Source organism: Phalacrocorax aristotelis, chromosome 14 (genome assembly GCF_949628215.1).
Source record: "Phalacrocorax aristotelis chromosome 14, bGulAri2.1, whole genome shotgun sequence".
Lineage (NCBI taxonomy): Eukaryota > Metazoa > Chordata > Aves > Suliformes > Phalacrocoracidae > Phalacrocorax > Phalacrocorax aristotelis.
The window spans coordinates 4,541,994-4,563,602 of NC_134289.1; the positions used below are offsets into that span (position 1 = coordinate 4,541,994).

Consider the following 21,609-nt stretch of genomic DNA (forward strand, 5'->3'; position numbering starts at 1 on the left):
TGCATAGCTTTAGGTTCCCCACCCCATTCACTAGAGGAACTACATGGCTAGAGGAGGCAGAGACCTTCTCCTGACATGGGTCCTGGTTCCCTAGGCCAGCTCATGCAGCCGTAGGAGCTCCTCAGCCCAGCTCTTGCTGGGAGCAGGTCCCATCAGCAGCTGCCCCGCTGTCCCCAGGGCAGGAATCCTGCCATTTGCGGGTGCCCGTCCAGTCTTCTCCCCCAAAACCACTGCACCCAAGTCCCTTTGGCCACTGGAGAATGATGTTTCCCAGGCTGTGTTTGCAAAAAGCCCTTGTGCAAAAGGAAATCAGGGTGTTTGTGACTCCCATTTTGCAGCTGGCAGGTCGCCCCCCTGCCGTGCACCATCACCTCTATGAGGATTGTGCTGAAAACAGCTCGCCACAGCACAGGCACCTGGCCATGAAAAGCAGAAGGAAGGCTGCCAACAGGTTTCCAAACTTCTGGGGAGCGAGAAACAAATCTGAAACGAGTCCCTGCAGATTCAGCCTTGAAACAAAGCCAGGGCACCTTCTCCATCTCATAAACTCAGACAACAGGCGTCCTTCCGCTTTCTCTTGTTTCCGAGCCACATCATGACCTTTTGGGAAATAAAATCTTGAAGTGCCTCCGGGGGAAGCAGCAAAGCGGAGGAGAACTGGGTTTCCCTTGCACCGTAGCGTCCAGGCCATTTCCAGGTGCCCTGTCACAATGTCCGGGTGCCAGAGGGCACCAGAACAGCACTTGAAGGGACCTGGGTACAGAATTTGGCAATCTCTAATCCACAGGCAAATTTCTAGGTGGGCGCTGCCCCAGCTCCATCAGAGCGAAGACCAGGGAAGGCTTTTTTAAACCAGAATCCGACCTGGTCACAGCCACATCATCTGCTTGGACCGAGGGTGGAAAATGAGCGTCAGATGCTTTTATTCCCTGAAAACCCAAAGCATCCTCGTTGCTATAGCAACGTGTCCCCCCTTTCCTGGCTCCTGATGTCATCCTGGGGACCGCTCCCCTGCGTCCTCCCTCACGGCACACGCGTGTGCAACACGGGGCAAGGAGAGCAGTCTCTGTTATCCCTAGGGGAGGAGTGGGTGACAAAGGGAATGAGACCCCGCAGCTAGCGAAGGGCAGAGGAAACACAACCCTCTGCCTTCCTGTCACCTCTCTCAGCAGTTTGCAGGGAGGAGAAGGCACTTTGTTTCTCCCTGTGCCAGTGTTACTTATTGATGAAGCGGGAAGGCGATCTCCATCCGGTGCTCCGCGTGTGTGCACAGAGCAGGCGGGGAGCTTCAGCCCAGGCTGCACCCCACACCGCAGCTGTGTCGGGAAGGGTCCCTCCTCTCCTCCTGCCATCCTGCCCGGGACAACCGCAAAAGCATCCTACAAAGGCAGTGATCCCCTGCTAGCGGGGGTGTCCCACTCCCCACTGGCCTCTCTCTGCCCTCATCTCAAAGTTATTTACACGTTGGGGATGTATTTTCACCAACATCTCCTCTGCACGCAAAAATCTGAGGCGTAATTCCCTGTTTCAATTGAAATAACAAGCAAGGACCTTAAAAATGTTTTGAAACCCCACAAAACTCCTGTGGTGTGGGGCCAGCCAGACTTACACACTCTTTTTGACATGATTAACCCGACAGCCTAAACAAGCCTGATTTTAACTCACTTAAGCAGAGTTTGCAAAATTCTGCCCTTCACCCCAGCTCCATCAGCTGCAGCAGGGGTGCACCAGAGCTACTGTGCCCGCCCACCGCCGGATTGCGGAGTTACCGACTGTGGGATGCCTGCTACAACCAGAAAAAGCAGAAGGATGGATGGATGGATGGATGGATGGAGCCTATACCATAAACATCACAGGTTTTCCTGCGCTGATGTTTGTATACAAACTGTGCCGCCAGCCCCATGCACCTCCGAACAACACGGGGCAGGTCCGCAACACCCCCACTTTAATATATGTCTTTACATCTGTATGAGTACAGGCTTGCACACACCCACTGTTGCTGCAAGCACGGTGCTGGCACTCCCCGTGTAAAACCCGAACACGTTACCTTGGCTAATAGGAAGCCACTTAGGAGCCAGGCAGGTCATCTCATCGCAAACGAATGCCAAGAAAAACCTGCATTTTTTAGCCTATGCCACATGCGTAGCAGAAAAACTATGCCAGGAATGTGAGAGGGCTGAAACTTTTTATAGGGACTATTTTTTTCGGATCTCTCTCTGCTTGCAAAGCCAGATGTCTTTCAGCTCCTCACCGTCTAAAGTCACAGAGCTCTGAGGGAGCTGTATGAATTTCTGCCCCTAAGCCAGAATAGCTGTTTCTATATGATTTAATGCTCCAGACCCTAATCCTGCCCCATGACGACAGTGACAGCCGGTGTCCCCCAGAGCTCCTGGTCCGCTCCCAAATAAGATGCTCTGACTCCCTGCCCTCCTGGGGCACGCAGGCACGTGCTCACCAGCACGGCACGCCGCAGTGTGTGGCCATCACACAGGGCAAAGTCAGCCACAGCTCCTGCGCGGGGAGAAAATGGAGTTTGGTACTGTGGGGAGAAAGGTGCTGACCCTGGGGCCAGTTTTGGCCGGGGATAGGGAGAAGGAGCCTTCCCACACTAGCAGGGTGGGCACGGAGAAGATGGAGCCAGGTTCCTCAGGCGATGGGAGGGCAAAAGCTGGGTCAGGAGAGGTTTGGAGCGGAGATGTGTTTTCCCCACAAGACCAGGCTGCCTGGAGAGGTGGTGCTGGCTCCGTCCTTGGAGGTTTGCAGAAGAAAGTCCTGGCCACCCTGGTGTGACCCCGCGTTGCGCAGGAGGCCGGACAGGAGCCTGCAGCCTGAATCGCCCCACAGTGCCAGGGCGGAAACTCACCTTGGTCCTGTTGGGGCACTTTCCTGGGGTGTCTGTGCGCTCCCAGACCCCCATTTCTCCCCAGTCCCAGCGCCCAGGCGGCCTCTTCCAGCCCGGGGCCATCCCAGGGCTGGGGCCGGTGATTCCCGGTTTCCAGCCCCGGCGTGTCGGGGAGGCGGCGAGCGGGGAGGGGGCAGGCAGCGGGCAGGCAGCGGGCAGGCAGGGCCGGCTCGGGGACCCTGCCCGGCTCCGCCCCGGGACCCGCGTCCAGGCGCCGGGATCGCTCCCCCCGCCGCCGCCCCGGGAGGGAGGAAGGAAGGAAGGAAAGAGGGAGGGAAGAGGGGAGGGAGGGAAGGAGGGAGGGAGGATGACAGCGCCGTGAAGAAAAGCAGGGGACCCGCTGCCCTCCCTCCCACCGCACGGCAGGACCAGGCGAGCTCGCCCCGCCGGGTAGGTGCGGCGGCGCCCGGGAGCGGGGGGGCTGGAACCGGGGAGCAACGGGGGGCTGGACCGGAGAGTGAGCGGGGGGCCGGGGTCGGAGCGGGGGTCCGGGAGCGATGGGCAGCGGGAATCCCGGGAGCGGAGTCCGCGGGAGCCTCGGGGGGCGCCGGGGCGAGCTGGGGGCGGCGGCGGCGGGGGGGGGGGATGGCGGCGGGGGTCGGGCTTTTCCCTCCCGGCGCGGAGGGGAGTTGCGGGAAGTTGGGCGTGCGAGGGCGGGCCATGGCCCCGACCCCCCCCCCCCCCCCATCCCCGGCGGCGGCGGCGAGGCCGGGGGTTCCGCCGGTGCATCCCCCCCCGGCGGGGGCGGCCCCGGGCTCCGCCGGCTCCTTTGTGCTCCCTCCGGCCTCCGCCGCCCCTTTGTCTCGGTGCGGCCCCCCCCCGCCGCCCGCTCCCGCAGCGGGGCAGCCCCGGCGATGCCTCCCCGCCGGCGGGGCAGCCGGATCCCGGCGCTCTGGTTTGGGAGAGGGAGAGAAAAGTCCTCTCGGCACACCACCGCCCGAGCAGCTCGCTCCCCTGCTTTCTTTCGGCGGTGGGGGGAAAGAGGAAAAAAAAATAAATTAAATAAGGGCGAGCTCTCCGGCTGCGACACTGAGCTTCCGTCTGGAGCGAAGCGCGTCTGGGTCGAGAAAAGGAGACTTTCTCACAGCCATCTCAGAGTTGCATCATCCGGCCTGTCAGCCCCTACCAAGGAGCACTGGAAAGTTGTCCTCACCCTTTCCCCTCCTGCCCCAGGGCCGCTGGGGCACCCTGGCCCTCGGCCCGGCTCCCGGCGACCAGGATCCAGCAGCTTTTCTGCCGGAGTGGGGTCACAGCCATCCCGCCAGCACCCCACAGGGCCCAGCTGGGACCTGGCTGACATGGCATTACTTGGGGGGCAAAGGGCCGCCTGGGCAGAGCCCCCGCTCAGCGCCTGCATGGCGTCCGGCAGCCACTCCCAGCCATGTTTCGGGGAGCTGCCCGCACCCCGCCACCTTTACACCACGGGACCCAGGCCTGGCTTCTGTCCCCAGGGGAAAAGCGTCTCCTTTTCCACAGTCAACGATTTTACAACACCACGCCAGGACAGGGATTCAGCTCTGTGATTTTCCCACATCTGCTGAGTGGCTTCAGTGTAGGACTCGTTTTCGTACCCCCGGTCTCCCGGCACTGCCAGGACCTGGGCACGGTCTGCATTTTTCCCAAGAGCGGCAGGGATTCACTATTCCACCAGCAGCAAACATCTCTCACCACCAGCCCCTCCCGGAGGCCCCTGGAGAGCTACAAATGCCTGTCCCAGGCTAAAAGGGGAGCGGAGCAGGGCACAGAGCAAGCGGTGTCCCTGGGTTTTGGGGTAGGTTTAGTGGAGGAGCTTCCAGGCTATCACGCAGAGGTGGGGATAAGGAGCGCAGGGCGGTGGGAGGGACTGTGGGCTCTTTCCCCCAGAGAAAGGGCTCATTGAAGCAGGGACGGGCATTTGCGGTTCCCAGCCCGGCCGGGGGGCCATGGCATGCACAGCAGCCAGCATTGTGCCACCAGCGCCGAGCAAACGGAGCTGGGCGGTCCTCTCGCCCGTCTTGGTGGTCTGCTCTCCAGACCCCCTTGCTGCCCAGCAGGTTGGTGTGTTTAGCCGCACACCTTTGCTGCAGGTGGTGGTGCAAAACCCACCCCACCAGCACCTGTGGTTTCCAGCAAGTCGGTATCAAGGTTATAGGCTTGTTAGCCGGCTCAGCTGGTCCCCACTGGGTCCTGGTCTGCGTCACACCAGGGCAATGTAGCCTGGCGTGCCTGCAGATGCACCATTTTACCCCCGTGCCCAGCACTGATGTCTCTGAAAGTCCCATCGCATTCACCAGGGGCTCAGGCGGCAGCAGTGGCTTTCCTCTCTCCTCAGTCAGGAGAAAACACCTCTCTGTGAACATCACCCAAGGTGAGGAAGAGCAAAGACTGGTCTGTCCTGGCCACAAAGCCTGGGCTGGTCCTGTCACTGGCATTACTGTGCCCAACACCAGCCTCTAAATCCCTTCTGGGCAGTGCTTTTTGGGACACGAGGAGCAAGGACAGCTCATCTGGGTCACCCCAGAGCTCGGTGTGACTCCTCAGGGATAATAAATAGTGGACAGAAGACTTCATGCGCCTGGAGTTTGAGAGCACATGCAATGAAAACCAAGTCATTTAAGCAGTGCTTGTTTGTACCAACGCCTGCTGCTGCTGCTCCTGAGCATAACCTCCCGTCTCTACCCACACCTGCATGCTTCAGCACCGGGGGGGGGGGCTTTGCCCTGGGTGCCCAGTTAAGAGGAGAGGACCAAGCCACAGCGGGTTGAAGGACCAAGAGGCAGAGCCAGGAAGGGAATGAGGGGAGGAGAAACAAGCATGTCTCTCTCTGAGGGATCGGACATGTGGAGGAGCAAACCCTTGGCCGTGTCCCCAGGGGGTTGCCCGAGCGGGGGGCAGCGCCTCTGCCCTTCCCACCCTCCTTGGGGAACACGGCCCCAGCTCATTCTGGGGTCTCTCTGTGGCGGCGGGATGAGCTGGGGCTGCTGCGGGCACCAGCACCCTGTCCCTGCCAGAGCCAGAAGGGCTTTGTGTTCCCAACTTTCTCCTCTTATGGGCAGTTTCCAGGCTTCGATTTGACGAGGCTTGGGGCTATTCTAGGCAACTTTATAAACAGTAGGTGACTTTTTCCCTCCCTCCCCACCTTTTTAGCTTGAATACACGTTTTAAGCAAAAATACCTGCCTGGGCAGCCTCCTTAGCTCCCTGGGTTGCACCGGGGGCAAACCAAAGTGGTGCTTTGCTTGTGCCATGCCTTGGAGAAGAGCCAGGGGCAGGATGAAAATTTCTGGGAGATGAAAGCCAAGTTGGAAGGGTTGGTGGCGCGTATCCCAAGGCCAGCCTCGGGAGGAAGTCAGGAGCGGAAATAGAGTAAATACAGAGGGAGCTCAGGGTGGGTTTTTTTTTCCCCCTAGGTTGCAGACAAAGAGCAGCGGAGAGAGCAGATAAGCCCGTGCACCTTATCTCTTTGTTGTTCTGCCTCTGTGTTTTGCTGGCTCACGGTGCTGCTTTTAATCTGATGAAGCAAAGCATCACAGAGGGAATGACTCCAGGGGCAGCAGGCTCAGCCACAGGTCCCCACAGGCTCCCCTCTCCCGGGAGCTGGGCAGAGATGCATGGGGGCAGACGGTGGGGCTGGATGGGCAGAGGGATGTCAGGCAGGGAGGGAGCTTGCAAGTAGGTGCTTCGTTGCCGTTGTTCCTTGTCTGGGAGCTCAGTTGTTGCCTGTTGAGTCAGTAGAGGAAAATGTGACTTCATCCAGTCACACCTCCAGCTGGCTTCCCCCACCAGCCTGCAGGCGTCTTTCCCTTCCTGGATCCCACCCAGTAGGTGTTCAGGGCAGCTGAAGGAGGGGGATGAGAGCCCCAAGGCTTTGTGAAAGACCCTCCCTTTCCCAGCTCTCTGCCTGAAGAGGCCAAACCCCCCCGCTCCTCTTTCCCAGGGCAGGCGAAATGTCCTGCAGAAGGGTGGCGAGGGCATCACTTACCTCCTCCCTCTCGCCACAGAGCCTTGCCGTCCTTGCCCTGGGGCTACACTGTGCCTCTCGCCCCACGTACAGCACCCGCGGGAGCATCCGTCCGGCCAGCGAGCCATGCAGCGGACTTTAAGAATTTGGCATCTCCAAGTCCTTCCCCCATTCTTCCTTCTTGCTGTGGCGGGTGAAGTTAACGTGCTAGTAGTGGCAGGTATCCACGCGAGCAGCTTTGCATGGGAACACCCCCACACACACACACCCCGCTCAAAAGAAAAAGCCCCTTCGCGTGCTTTGACTCGGCTGGGAAATCCACAAAGTCTTTTATCACCTCGACAGTGGGAAATGTAGCCACCCCTGCTGAAATGAAAAGCATTTCCAGCCTGAGGGACGGGAAAAGGCAGGAAGCAGTGCCTCAGTTCCCCCAAGCTGCTTTCCGGGGCGTCTCAGTGTAGTGCTTATGGAAATTATTCCGCCTTGCTTTGAGATGTGCAGAGGAAGAAGAGAACGCTGGCCGGCCGCTGCCTGCCGCTGCTGGAGATGATGTGTGTCCGTCCGCCTGCTCACCCTGTGGGCGTGCTTCCCCTGGGAGCAGGTGCTGGCGGTAACAGCATCCCATCGGCTCTCCTTGCAGCAGCGGGGAGCCGTTCCTGCACCTCCCGGCCCGGGGGAGCCCCGGCGGGCGGCCGGAGGGGAGCACGCAGGGCGCACAGAGCCCCTCTGTTCCTGCTCACAAAGGGACACTTGTGGCTTGCTCGCTGCCCCGGCCAGGCTGCGCCTCGCGGGCCCCAACGAGGAAGAGCTTTAGGATGCCAAGCAGCCTCGCCGGGTCACCCCGTGTCTCCCCCAGCCCCAAGGCTCAGCCCTGCAAGGGCCTCCGTGCCTGTCGCCACCGCCCTGCGGGTCTCGGGCAGGATGTTTGCAGCCGGCTGTTTATTTAACGAATTATGTCTGCACTGGGCCTGTGAATCAGGGTTTTTGCCAGCACTGATGGAAATGGGTCTCTGTATCATCCCTGTGAATAACTCCTGGTCCATGCATCGTTTGTGGTCTGGGGACATTAGAGGGGGAAAACCCTAGGCTGGCTTTGCCCAGGGATTTGTCTGAGCAAGCGGTTGCATGCCATCCCCCCGGTGTTTGTGCTCCAGGCAGCGAGGGGACGTTCCCCTGCACCGGGGAGGCAAGGGCAGGGATGCAGACCACCGCCACCACTCCCCGGGATGCCGCAAACCCGAAAGTCCTTAACAGCAGCAAAGCCCAGCTCTGCCGGGCGCTGAGAGACGTGGCCGCTCGCCAAGGGCTTTGCATATTTTATTTCTTTTCTCAGTTGCTCAAATACTCCGACAAGTCCTGTCGTCGCAGGGGCACCGAGTGGGACTGAGGAGTGGGGGATGCGGGACGCGGGACGCGGTGAAAGGCACCTGCCCTGGCTGCTGGCCTGTCCCCAAGGAGCGGTGTGCTGACAAACTAAACTAACAGGGCTGTTACACACACACACACACACACACACACACACGTGTGTGTGTGGGGGGGGACGTCGGTGCCACTCAGTGCAGGGGAGAGGGAGGAATGGGGGGGTCTCGGGAGCCACTGGGGCTCTTGGGGTCCCTGCATCCTACTAAAGTCCCAGTTTCCTGGGTACATGGGGGTGGGTGTCTCTTTTTAGCAGCTTTTGCTGGGAAGGAGATAGTGCAAAGTCAAGCCCCCGGAGCCAAGTGGTTTGCTCAAGCTGGGAAACTCCTGGTCCTCCCGCAGAGGGGGCTGGGGACTGGGCAGGCTGAGCGTCCCTCTCCTCCGGCCTGCATTCCCAAGGCTGTCCCCACTTCCCAGCGGGAGGAGCACACAGTGAGCAACACCAAAAAATGCACATTTTGGCCACGGATGGCTTTGAGGAGGTTTGGGCGTGGCGCAATGCCTGGCAGGGCTTCCCTGCTCCACACCCTGCCGAGGGCTGCGGGTACCGTGGCTCGGCCAGAGCATCTCCCCTCCAGCAAACCCCCTAAAGGACAAGGCCCTGCCAGGCTCCCCCCTTCACCCCCAAGAGCAGGGGTGGGTCAGGCTGCCAGGGTCACGCTGGCAGGAGCCAAACCAAAGCTAAATAGACTTTCCCTGAGTCACCAAAAGTCTGGCCAAGAAAGCGGGATGAGCAAACAGCATCACCCACGCGGCCGGCCGGATGCCGGGTGTGCGAACCAGCGGCTAGGTAGCAGGCGCCAGCAAGCCCTACACGTCTACATTTTCACACATGACACATGCAGGGGACCTGCCCCAGGCTCCCAAATGGCAGCTTCGGTCCCCAAAATCTCCACGATATTCCACTTGGGACGTGGGTTTGGCGCAACTCAGAGCAGCTCCCGACATCACCCTGATTTCGTCGGTGCTGGGAGGAGGAGGAAGAGGAGGACTGCAGGGGAGGTCTTTTCTGCTGGGTGTGATGCTGAGTCTCCTGGCGGGTTTTGCATCCCACGCCAAGCGGCTGCACCATCATTTGGGGATTTTTTTCGTTTTGGAAAAAGCCCCCAGGAATATTTCACACCCCAAGCGGGGCTGGCAGCAGCAGCAGCCACATTTTCTGGCCTGCTGTCATTCCTGGAAACCTTCTGGGTTTCATTTTCGTGGCTGAGCAGTCGACGCTGCTGTGCCACGGGAAGGCGGAAGCCGCGCGGCCCCACACGGGGCCCTACGGCGGAGGCTGCAACCCTCCCCAAAAGTAGCTCTCTCCAGAGGCTGGGCGCCACAATGCCCTCTGGATTGGGATAAGGAGCTGCTCTCACGCACAGAGAGGGGACCGTGCCGCCATCAGCAGGTTTTTGGCCGGTGGGGAGCAGGCAGCTGTCAGGGCAGCAGGCATTGGGTTTCAAGGCCAGCAGGGGTGGCCAGCGGAGGCACGGGAAGGGGTCCTGTTGGGGAGATGTATTTTGGGAAGGAGGGGGAGCAGCTGGCGGGGGCTTCGGGCAGCTGCTCCGCACAGGCAGGATGGGAGGAGTAGGGAGGAGCCCACAGCTTTTTTACTGCTCTTGTCAAGACCTTGTTGGTTGTCCCTTGTGGGAAGGGTCGGCCGCTGACCCCTGCCTGCTCCCCTCTGCCCGCGCTGACCCTCCTTCTCCCCGCAGGCAGGGCCGCCCCAGGCAAGGCTGGCGGAGCAGAGGATGCCGGGGGGCTAGCCCAGGACACCTCCCAGTGGGCGGGAGGGACGTGTGTGTCCCCCCATGGAGATCCGATGCACTTTGCCCCAGGATTTCCGGGAGCTGCTGCACTGCCTGAAGATGAGGAGCAAGTATGCCATCCTGCTGTTCTTCGTCATCGGCCTCTTCATCATCGAGAAGGAGAACAACTTCATCTCCAGGTAGGGAGCGAGTATCTAAGCCACCCCACACTTTTAACCCTTTCCCTCCCTAATACCTCAAGCTCCTGTGCAGCAGGAGCCCCCCAAAACACCCTGCCAGGACGTGGGGGTGGTCCCACTCCCCTCCAGGCTGGGCTGGGTCTCCCCGCAGGGTGTCGGACAAGCTGAAGCAGTCCCCACAAGCCCTGAGTGAGGCCAACGGCACGGAGGCCAGCCCGGCGCCAGCCGAGAACGGCTCGCTGGCCTCGCTGCGAGAGCTGGACGCTGCCTTCTCCCAGCTGAGATCCCGCCTGCGCAACGTTACCCTGCAGCTGGCAGGCGACGGGGACCCCGGGCCACGGCGGCACGTCCTGCTGATGGCCACCACCCGCACCGGCTCCTCCTTCGTGGGGGAGTTCTTCAACCAGCAAGGCAGCATCTTCTACCTCTTTGAGCCCCTCTGGCACATCGAGAGGACAGTGACCTTTGAGCCAGGGGGAGCCAATGCAGTGGGCTCGGCCCTGGTCTACCGTGACGTCCTCAAGCAGCTCCTCCTTTGTGACCTCTACATCTTAGAGAGCTTCATCTCACCGGCGCCCGAGGGCCACCTGACGCCCTTCATGTTCCGGCGAGGCTCGAGCCGCTCGCTCTGTGAGGAGCCTGTCTGCACACCCAACGCCAAGAAGGTCTTCGAGAAGTACCACTGCAAGAACCGCCGCTGCGGCCCCCTCAACATCACCCTGGCCGCCGAGGCGTGCCGGCGCAAGCAGCACGTGGCCCTGAAGACGGTGCGCATCCGGCAGCTGGAGTTCCTGCAGCCGCTGGTGGAGGACCCCCGGCTGGACTTGCGCATCATCCAGCTGGTGCGGGACCCCCGGGCTGTCCTGGCCTCCCGCATAGTGGCCTTCTCCGGCAAGTACGAGACCTGGAAGAAGTGGGCATCCGAAGGGGAGGCTCCCCTCCAGGAGGAGGAGGTGCAGCGGCTGCGGGGGAACTGCGAAAGCATCCGTCTGTCGGCCGAGCTGGGGCTGCGGCGCCCGGACTGGCTGCGGGGTCGCTACATGCTGGTACGCTACGAGGATGTGGCACAGGCGCCCTTGCAGAAAGCGGAGGAGATGTACCGCTTCGCCGGGCTGCCCCTCACCGCCCAGGTGGAGGAGTGGATCAGCAAAAACACGCAGGCGCCCCGCGATGGCAGCGGCGTCTATTCCACCCGCAAAAACTCCTCCGAGCAGTTTGAGAAGTGGCGGTTCAGCATCCCCTTCAAGCTGGCGCAGGTGGTGCAGGACGCCTGCGCACCGGCCATGCGCCTCTTTGGCTACAAGCTGGCCAGCAGCCCTGCCGCGCTGGCTAACCGCTCCTTCAGCCTGCTGGAGGAGGCACAGCCCTCCTGGGTCACATAACGGCGGGGGGCAAGGCGGCGCGGGGCAACGAGGGGCCGCAGCCGCGCTCCTGGCTGGCCCAGAGGAGACCTGGAGGTCCCCACTCCCAGAGATGCTCCTTGCTGCTGCCGGGTGGAAAGTGGCAGCCCTGGGAGCCAGAGCTTCCCAGCAGAGCCGACCTCGGGGTCCCGCAGAGCCTGAATTACGCAATTTCTTTGGAAATAAGGAAATCGCAAGGTGAGGGATGGTGGGGAGTGCGGTGCTGGGGCCGCCTCCCCATCTCGGGGGCTGCACTGAGAAAGAAGAGGGTGAGCGGAGGGTGCTGGGGCCAAGCGCCTCCACGTTGTCCCTGCAGCTAGGACGAGGCAAGGACGAGAGCTCTGCAGTGCCAGCAAGGACCCAGACCCCAGAGGCCTTACTGGTTTAGTGCCTTCATACTCCAGCACAGACTGGGAACTGCCCCGGAGGCATGCTGGGGCAGGAGTCGCCCGTGGAACGCTGGCCGGCCCTCGGGCTGCAATGAAATGAGGTGACTTGTGGTTTGGCGCGCTTCAGAGTTGGTTTGGGGTTAGTTTCTTCCCTTTTCTTTTTTTCTTCTCCTTTCTCTGTGTGTATTTACATACCAGGGTCGCCAGGTGAATTTATTTATTTATTACGTGAAAAAGAGGGGGAGGCAGTCAAGGAGCTAAACCCAAAAAATCAGAGCAGCACAACGTACCGCAAAGAAACAGAGAGACAGCCAGAGCCGAAGCGGCAGAGGCCAGATATCAGCCGTAGACCACCACGTGTCCCCAGGAGAGCCCGCAGGGACCGACGGGTTATAACCCCCCCGGACTCCTGGCGTGGATGGTGCCAGGGCTGCGCTCGCCTCACGCAAGAGTGACTGTGAACCTCGGTGCCCGCTGCAAGACGGTCGGACTTATTTAATTAAAAACAAAAATACAACAGCTCAGAGTCCAAAGCATCTCCTGGCTCCTTGGTATTCGTGTGTGTCCCCTGCGCAGGGGGAGGCCCAGAAATATTTGCTGGCGGGTGACTGATAGCTGGGATTCGGTAGAGCCATGGGGAGTTTTGGGGTGTTTGCCACCTGCAGACGTTCACCCAGCAACAGCCTGGTGCTGAGCTTCCCCCTCCAAATCACATTTAATGAATTAGAATGCCTATTTTTAGCCTGCTTCGCAGCACATCCCTTTGCTCAACATGTATTTTGGGTTATGGCAGCCACCCGCGGAAGAAACCAGGCGTTTCGGTGGAGGGTAGTGGTTATCTCTGCCTAAGAGTTGCTGGGGAGCCCCAAGGGGTCCCCGCTGCCCCCCAGGCACAGCCAGCAGCCCCACATCGCCTCTCCCCAGCCAGAGCTGTTGGCTGAAAGCAAAAATAAATACGTACTATCAGGCAGCGGCAGCAGCTGGCCACAGCTGGGCTGCGTTTCTGCCAGCGGAGGGCAGCCGGGAGGAACGTGCCAGGGCTCCAGTGACGAGCTGCGGCTGGGGCGAGCTCACAAAAGCCGTGTTTTTGACCCAAGAGGGAGAACAGAGGCGGCATTGAGGAGCACGGGGCCGGCCGGCGGGGAGCAGCCGCGCCGGAGCCCTGGGCGCCCGCCTGTGCTGGCTGGGGAGATTTTCTGTGCACGGCCACCTCTCACCGGGGAGCATCTGGCTTCAAGGTGCGGAGCCAGGGTGCTCGACGCCAGCCGGCTGGGGAGAGGGTGCAAAAGCGGGTTTTAATTTGCATCGAGCAGCGTGGGTGATACCCTTGTTGTGTGCGGGCGATGGAGAGCCATCATCCCCCTCCCTCTCTCACACACAGCTCCCGGCATTGCAAACGGCCCCGGGTTTGCCGAGTGAATCGGGTTTTGTTTGGAGGCTTCCCGCCAGGAAAGCGGCGGGGTCACCGAGGTCGGCTGGATACCCCGCAGCTGCGCTTTAGGAAAAGCTCAGCCGGCACGAGGGGGAATGCAGCCGGACCCAGGTCAACGGCTACAGGCGAACACCTCTCCTGTGCTTCTGCAAAAGCACCCATTAGGTTAGCTTATGCAAAGCAAATAAAGTTTAAATTAATTGTTGCTTCGCAAAACAGCACAAGGGGTAAATAGCTGCTCAGCTGCCAGAGCCGGGAAAGGGACATCAGAGGGGTGCCCAGCATCCGCTCCCCATCCCGCCATGCACGGAGGAGCCTGGAGGCTTGGGCAAAGCAGGAGCTGGGGTGGGGGGGAAGATCAAACAAATAAAGGGAAATACAAAGCAAGCAGCAAGGAAGGGGGAACTGTGCTGAGCTAAGACCAGAAGGGACGGCGACAACCCCCCCATTCACACCTCAGCTGCCTGTACGACCTCAGCCCCAGCTGGCCCCAGCCTGTTGTTTCTAGCTAAGCAAGAGCATTTCTTCCTGGACACCCTCCAGCTTCCCATCAAAAATGTCACAGGACAGAAAAAAAACCACACACCCAACCCATGCAGATTTCCACAAGGACTAATTGCTCTCATTAAACCCGCATAGCCATGACTCCCACACAGTGCCAGACACATTGGGAAGCCATGAGGAACACACGGCTCCTTTTGAGACCAAAGCAGCTGAATTCTCTCTGTGCCAGCTGGGGGGAGGTTTGTCCCCTCAGCAAGGGCACCTCCTGCCCTGGCCACAGCCAGGCCTTGCTCTGGTCCTTCCCTATAGGAGGAAAGGTGTGGATTTGAGAGCAAAAGCGTGCATTGGGAAAGCCACAGTGAGACAAGTGACAGCAAAAGCAAGGGAGTACCTGTGTTCAGCCAGGCCACGCAGGAAGCCTGCGGCAGGGCTCACAACAGACACAGCTTCACCTTTCTTCCATCCAAACCAATGCCAAAAAGCCTCCATCCTCTTCTCAAGGGATTCAAGCTTTCAGAAATAAAACAGCTCCCAGAGGGGTCAGGCTCACCTTAAAACAAGCAAACAAATAAAAGCAACACTCCCACCCCCTACTCCCCAAGCCAAGGCTGCTCCCACCCCTCTATAACCTGCCCTGTGCAGGTGAGGGCCTGCAGCTGTGCTGCCTCCCGGCTCACCCACTCAACCTGCCACAGCTGTATTTTGGGGGAAATTCAGAGGCATTGTGGTGATGCTTACTGTCACCTGAGAGATATTTTCTGCAAGTAGCCTAGGGCAGAGAGGAGACACGTGTCCTGTGGGACAGGGCCACCAGCCGAAGCCTGCTTCTCCCCGGGGTTATTGCAGGTGACATGAGATGATGTAGCACCAGTGGGAGCTTTAATAAATTATGCATGTGCTGTTCCCTTCTAAATGGAATCTCTCCGGTTAATACTTTCCTCTGCCGGTCTAATCCAGACTTGACTTTGGACGGCAGGTACACCCTGCTGTTTCTCTGCCTCCCTCTTGGAGACACTCGGGGCTCGCTGGGGCCGTGCTGCCATGGCTGGGCTTGGGTCAGAAGGTGATGGTGCCCACCAAGTAAGAGAGCAGTCGAGGCAGGCAGGTCTCTGAACCATCAGACACCATGCTGTTTAATGCGCGGCCGAGGTGACAAACTGCTACCAGCAGCTGGCATGGCGGATGTCTGCCAGCCCATGAAGCCAAGCCGACAGGCTGGCCCACAGAAATACATAAAAAGGCCTTTTTCCAGCTTGGCATGAGGTTTGCCCCAAAATTCTGAAGTTGTGGCTTTTCTGCTGGCTGTCCTGACCCCCCCATCCCTTTCTCCTCACTTGCTCCAGCTCCATTTAACGGGATGGGACGAACCCCATCCCCATGTCCCCTCGCAGCGCCATCAGATGGGATTTCTGCACTGCGGCTGGAGGGGAACCCCTCACCCAAGCAATCGCATGCCCTCGCCCAGCCCCGCTGGCTTCTGCTAGAGGCCAGACCCGCCCTTGCCCTTGGCTCTGTTGCGGGGCTCAGTGTGGTTCCTGCAGGGAGCTGGTGCAAGGCTATGGATCCATTGCCCGAACCCCGGGTCGGCGGGGGACCCACGGGCCAGTGAGGGACTGGGGGGCTGCAGCACACATGGGCATTGTAGCATTAAATGACAGCCTTGTTTTCTGTTGTGTTTTTTTAAGAGACTGCATGCCTGACCAGACCGCATTTCTTGGTCTGCATTCCATATTTATCCTGTAATTACACCTTTGGACAAAGGCTGCCTGTCTGTGAGACTGATTTTTTTAAGGACACAGTTTTATTATATGCTGTGCTTTCACTGTAATGAAATGTTGGGGGGCAGGGGGAACCTCCCCACAATTTGGGGGTGAAAGCTGCTCTTTCTCAAAGCTTGCCCTAAGAGCAAAGGAGCTTACTCAAGCCCTCTTCCTTCCTTTTATCAAGAAAAACACAACCACTGACATCCTTTCTGCTTCTCTACCACCCCATGAGGATTAATGCCACAAAACCCTTCTTCATTTTGTCCATCTCACCACCGAGCCGCGGGCTCCTCTGACCTGCCCAGAGAGGTCTTTGCCATCCTTGGAACCAGTCGGCTAAGTTGGATTAAGCTGATTAAGCTCCTCGTTGCACCTGACTGGATCACAGCACAACAAGGCACAAATTCCCCAGAAAATGTCATTTCCGTAAAATCCCTAATGGCCGCCACGTGCTTAGCTCTGGAGGGGCAGGGAAGATTTGCACCGCGTGGAAAACAAAGGCTTTTGCTGGAGGCGTTTGAGTAGGGGTTTCCTCCAAGGGGAAGGAGAGCCCTGGCTCTGCCCGCACTCACCCCGTGCTGGGGACTACCGCAAGCCTGGCCGCGCTTCGGTTCCCCAAAATGTTTGCATTGGAGCGAGCCTGGAGCTTGAGGGCCCTAGGCAAGATGAACCCTGCTGCCAGAGCACACTGAGCCTGGCAAACTCATCCCGCGTGCGGCAGCAAGATTTTCACCACACCTTGCTGCTTGCGGAGGGGAAGAGGAGCTGGGGTGCACCTCGGCAGAGCCCACTCCAAACCCAGGAACAAGGGCCCCAGGACCCTCGCTACCAGCTCCCCATGGCTCTTCTTTTGGATACAAACAACAGCTGAACCACAAAGACCATCGCACTTCACCTCTGGGGTTTTCCTGAATCCCTTTTCCGGGTGGGATCTGCGACCAGTTTATGGGCTGGTGCATACACAGGCGCTGCCTATAAATACACGCGACTGCCTGGTCCAGCCTGACCTAAGTAAGGTGACTTTGGTGCTGTGGTTTATGGGAAGCAGCCAGCAGCTGGTCTTCTCAAGCTGATGTCACTGAAAAACTGGAAATGAAAAATGAGGTTTTTGGGGGAGAGAATAAATAAAATGGGGCCTTGTTGACTTTTTGCTAAAAGTAAATTTTACATATAAGGTACAAAATAGCTAGTGTTGATGTTTAAAAGCAGCCAGGAACTGGTCTGAATTGCTTTTTCCAGGCAATTCTTTGCCCTGGGCTGACCCAATTCCACCCCGGCCGTAGCAGAGATCTCTGAAGTGCGTGGGGGTGACCAGATCACCTGGGCAAAACGGGGACCCTCGGGATGGGTGCCAAGGACAGGCCACATTTGTCTAGCAGAGAGCAATCCCCCACCTCACCTCCAGAAGACACAAAAATACCCTTTCCCTGAAGCGCAGGCTCGGGCTGCGCAGCTGGAGGGCTGCAGCGCTGCCGCCGGGGCCGTCGCGGGACGAAGCGCAGGCAGCGTCTGCGGGCAGCGGGATGCGGTGCGTGAGGCTGCCGATACAGAAGAGGACGAGCACGCTCACCCTTGGGTTTTGCAGAGATAGCTGCTAAGCCAGACGCACAGTCACAGCGATTGCTCCGCAGAGAGTTTGACCGCATTCATTGTTAAGTCCCGAATCATCTGTTTATTTTCTGTGTTTGAGGGATGTTTTTCCCTCTGCACTGAGGCCAGGAAGAGCTGCAGCTGGGAGACATCTCCTTTGGTTTTACAGCGGAGACATTGTCAGCAGGGGGACAAACGGGACCCTTCCAGCTGCACAGACTTGGCCGCGAGGCACGGGGGCTTTCAGGCTGTCCCAGGAGGGAGAGCAACTCTCCGGAGCAGACCGAAGGGAGGAATGTTAATGCTTTTCCATTCTGTCGAAAGCTACTGCAAAGCTGAAGAGGATAACCTGCCCTGATGCTCATGGTGGGCAGGGCAAGGAGACACAGGCTTACGGGGGGTTCAGGTGAGCACAGAGCAGGGGCACTTGTGGTACCCTAAGCTCTTTCCATGCAGCACCACCGTATCCATCCTTTGACTTATCGTTCCAAGAAGGGTATCTATTAGCTCTGGCTGATGTTGCATTAAACCTGATAAGGGGAGAACACAGGGAATGCAGAGACAGGTATATACCCATGCTGCCTGCGTGGCATCTCAGAGCTGCAGAGGTGGGACAGGAGCATCCCACAGAGCCCCTTCCCTATGCCTCTTCCCGCTGGCCCCCTGCCATCCTGCCTGGAGCGTATGGTCCACGGGACAGGGGTGATGAAAAGGCCAGGGAGCCTGGAGGAAGCCAGGGTGGGCCAATCTCTGTCCCCAGCCTCCCCACGTGCCTCTGCCATACAGATCACCGGCAGACGCCAAAACCCCCTCTGAGGCTCCCCAGTTCTTATCGCAGCCGTCTGTTTGCAGCCAGCCAGAGAAGTATCATCAAAACAACATATTTGGCAATGCTGAGCACGTACCTGCATGGAGAAGGCTCCCTCCGACCGCAGGTTTGAGCGTTCAGGGTTTTTTCCCATCCGCCTGGAGTTGGATGCGAGATTTTTACAAAGGCTCCTTTTACCTCCCCGGTTTGCTTTGGGCACTGTTTTTGCCACTTACCTTCTGTCGTGGATGACGTGCACTTCACTTGTGTGAGAGAAGCAAAGATATAATTTGTTGATATAAAACAGTGAGTTAACAAAGTTCAAAGATAAAAGCAACAGTGGTTTAACAAGATTTGATGGCAAGGTACACTTGATTATTTACTCCTCAGAGAGGAGTCTATGCACAGCTGGATCCAATCCTGTCCCAGTCTTGGTTGATGATTTATGTCTAAAGGATTATATATGCACAGTCAAGCCTTTGTATCACTTAGATAAGATTTCAAAGTTTAGCATGCTATTCACTTACCAAGGATCTGCTGTGGCAACGAATCTCTCAACCTCAAGGAGTGACCTTGAGGGCTGCCAACCCAAGGGGACCTCCTGGCGTGCAGCCCACTGCCGTGCAGGAGAGCCCAACGGCCCTGGGCTGTCCACTATTTATGGAGTGAGATGGTTGACTTACAGTCAATCCATAAGATTAATCAATAGACTTATTTGTGTACCAGCGAGACGTTTGGGTCACTGCTCCTGACAGCCCTTGGCTGCTGTGTTGCCATCTGTCCCCAAAGCCCGACATAAGCTGGATGCAGCCATCATGACCCCCACTGGTGGTTATGGCTTGTGGGAGCGGGGGCCACACCTCATCTTGCTTGTTGGTGCATCTCCAACTCGCTGGCCCAGAAGTTTTTTTTTTACACTTCTTTGGAAAGTCAGTCCGCTGGTGTACAACCAGATTCACCTGACAATAGCCCTCGTTGCCCAGAACAATGTTGTGGAGGGCTGTCCTTGCCAGTGGCTTTGTCTCAATTTGAAGGCAAGCAGAGGACAACCAAACCCACCACTGGCAATGCCTGGGAAGGCTTTGCCTTTGTCTTGGAGGCAGGATGAAGGCATTCACAAGGATGAAGGCTTGTGAGCAGCAGAGTTAGGGCAGGAACGAGATCTTTTTCTTTGTGGCAGGTCTGGTGCAAATATACCTGAAGGGGGAAAACATCACGCGAGAGGGGAAAATAGGGGAGTACTCTTGAAGCAATCAATTTCTCTCAGCAGTGGGTATGTGCTGTAAAATATATGCAAATGCCTGGCATGGAAAGCAAAACACTGCCTCTGTAAAAGCCAGAGGTGGGCACAAAGGTGCAGGGGAAGGGGGAGAGGGCAGTGGCACATGGGAAGTGGCGACTCATCCTCAGACTCCCCACCTTGTAGGACTGAGCCTTTGATCCAGCTTCACTCCAGCGGGATGAAATGCCAGGGGAGTTATGCAGGTAAGGCCAACCCTGCCGGGAAGGGGGTGGCATCACACACACAGGATGCAGAGCAAGCCTGTCCATGTAATTTGAGGGAAAAGCTTAAATCAGGTTTTGATTGCTGAGTTCACCCCTTTAGGAATGGAGACGGGCTTGGTTTTTTCCAATTTTTGTACTGAATTATCCTTTCCCAAAGCCGGCCATCACCAGGCTATTCCAGCAGCCTCCTCACAGATCAGCTTACATGGAGGTACGAGGAGAGAGGACAGGGAGCCGGCCTGGAACGCTACTACCCTGGGGGTGCTTCCCAGCCTCTGGACATTCGTAGCTCCCAGATTTCCCGGCCAGAACATGTTTAGCAGCTCTGGAGGATTTATCTTCCCCAGATTAACCAAAGTTATTTTTTCCCCCCACTGAAGGTTTTAGCATCCTCCAGCCAAGTCCTGCGTAACAAAAAGTACCAACCTGCCCTGGCTTATTTCCGCTGAGGCCATGGGCTTTCCTACCAAGGACCTTCCTCTGCTCCCGGCTTTATTGTTGGCTGTCCCATCTCCGCTCTCTCAGCTCTCTTCCAGGCTGGTGAGTCCCTCTGTGTAGATGCTTTCAACCCCTTTGTTACCCTTCTTCCCACTCTCTGTGCCCTTCCAGTGACCGAGGGGAGGGTGTCCGGTGCTGCATGCAGGACTTGGACACCTCCTCCCATGTCCCCACGGCTGAGCGGGCTGCACCCTCTGGTGGCAGCCCCGAGTCCAGGCCCTGCTTTTCCTGGAAAAAGAGAGATGTGAATTCCTTCATGTGTCTCCCACCCACGAGGCTGGGGGGGTTTTGCTCTGGACACTGCTGGGAAGGGGCTTTGGCACCAGCCGGCATTCACTGGAGGAGGAACGGGGAGCAGAAGGAGCCTTTAAACCAGCATGGGAAGCGGAGTGTGGGGGCAGCTCTGCCAGCTCACAACGCCGCAGTGTGCACAGCAGCTATATTTATCCACACGGCCGGCAGCTATATTTATCTGGAATGCCACAGGAGCCTAAAGTCTTTGGGGTAATTTCCGTGCGGTGGAAGAACACGATCTGGATGTCCTTTTTACTGTAAACCTCCTTCTCTGCTCTCTGCTCCCCTTCTCCAGGGGCCTTCGCTGCCTTCTCAGCCCTTCCCTGCTCCTCCTTACACCCCACTGTCTCCACCATGGTGATGCTGGGCTCATCTTCCCTCCATCCCTCTCGCACAGTCCTCTCTGGGCTCCTTTTCCCCACTGCCACTTGGAGCATCTTCATTTCTCTTTGCAAGGGAGCAGGCCGTCCTCTGGCTGCGTTATTCACCCAGCCTGCACTCGCTTGCAGCCGGTTTGTGGGTTTCCCGACGAGCCCCTCCAAGCCACAGCCACCGAGGGCTGCGAAACGTGAACTCTCCCAGAAAGGGCAGGAGCAGGGCACCCTTCTGCTGCCAGCCCCCGACTGCCCCCCCAAAAGGGGGCATTGAACCAACATTCAGAGCTGACAAAGGACAAGCCAAGGTGGACAAAGCCTGATGCTTGTGAACTTTCCAGAACAAAACAAAACAAAACCATCTCCTTTTTTGTATGGGGTTTTGTATTGTTTTTTTTTTAGGATGAGCTCATGACTTTTTAATGCTGGGGTTTGGCAGGACTGACCGCACGTCCTCAGCTTTAGCAGCGCTTCTTGTCTCGCACAGCGTCCTTACCCGCTGCCAGGCTGCAGCTGCCGCCCTGGAGCTGACAGGCTCAGCTGGGGCAGTTCCCCTGGTCTCTGGGTGTTTTGCCCATCGCTCTGAACACCTGAAAACGCAGCCCTTGGTTGGTGAGATCGTTACGGTCCCCTCCTCACGTGGAGAATGTATGTGGGGGAACGTAAGGAAGGTGAAAGGGAAAATATTCTGTGCTTGGGTCTCCGGTGCTCCCCTGGGCAGGCGCTGCACCCTGGCAGGAGGCATTGCCCAAGGTCTGCAGGCTGGGCTCGGGCTCAGGCTCTGACAAACCCAGCTCCGCCCTGCAGCCTGACGCCTGCGAGAGCTCACCGGCCGGCCGACGCGGGGAGAGGCGGGGA

At 58.3% G+C, this 21,609-nt stretch overlaps 1 protein-coding gene across 3 annotated transcripts; it reads left to right on the forward strand.

Annotated features, from left to right (window-relative positions):
- Positions 1-3,188: 3,188 nt before the first annotated feature.
- CHST3 (carbohydrate sulfotransferase 3) lies at positions 3,189-12,518 on the forward strand. Of its 3 annotated transcripts, none has more exons than XM_075109464.1 (3): positions 3,189-3,292; positions 9,961-10,193; positions 10,323-12,518. In XM_075109464.1, the coding sequence occupies exons 2-3, from the start codon at positions 10,127-10,129 to the stop codon at positions 11,573-11,575; spliced, it is 1,320 nt and encodes a 439-aa protein (XP_074965565.1). In that variant the 5' UTR covers positions 3,189-3,292; positions 9,961-10,126; the 3' UTR covers positions 11,576-12,518. The 3 variants fall into 3 exon arrangements, with proteins under 3 accessions (XP_074965565.1, XP_074965564.1, XP_074965566.1); XM_075109463.1 differs by having other exon boundaries at positions 10,345-12,518; XM_075109465.1 differs by having other exon boundaries at positions 10,084-10,193.
- Positions 12,519-21,609: the final 9,091 nt, after the last annotated feature.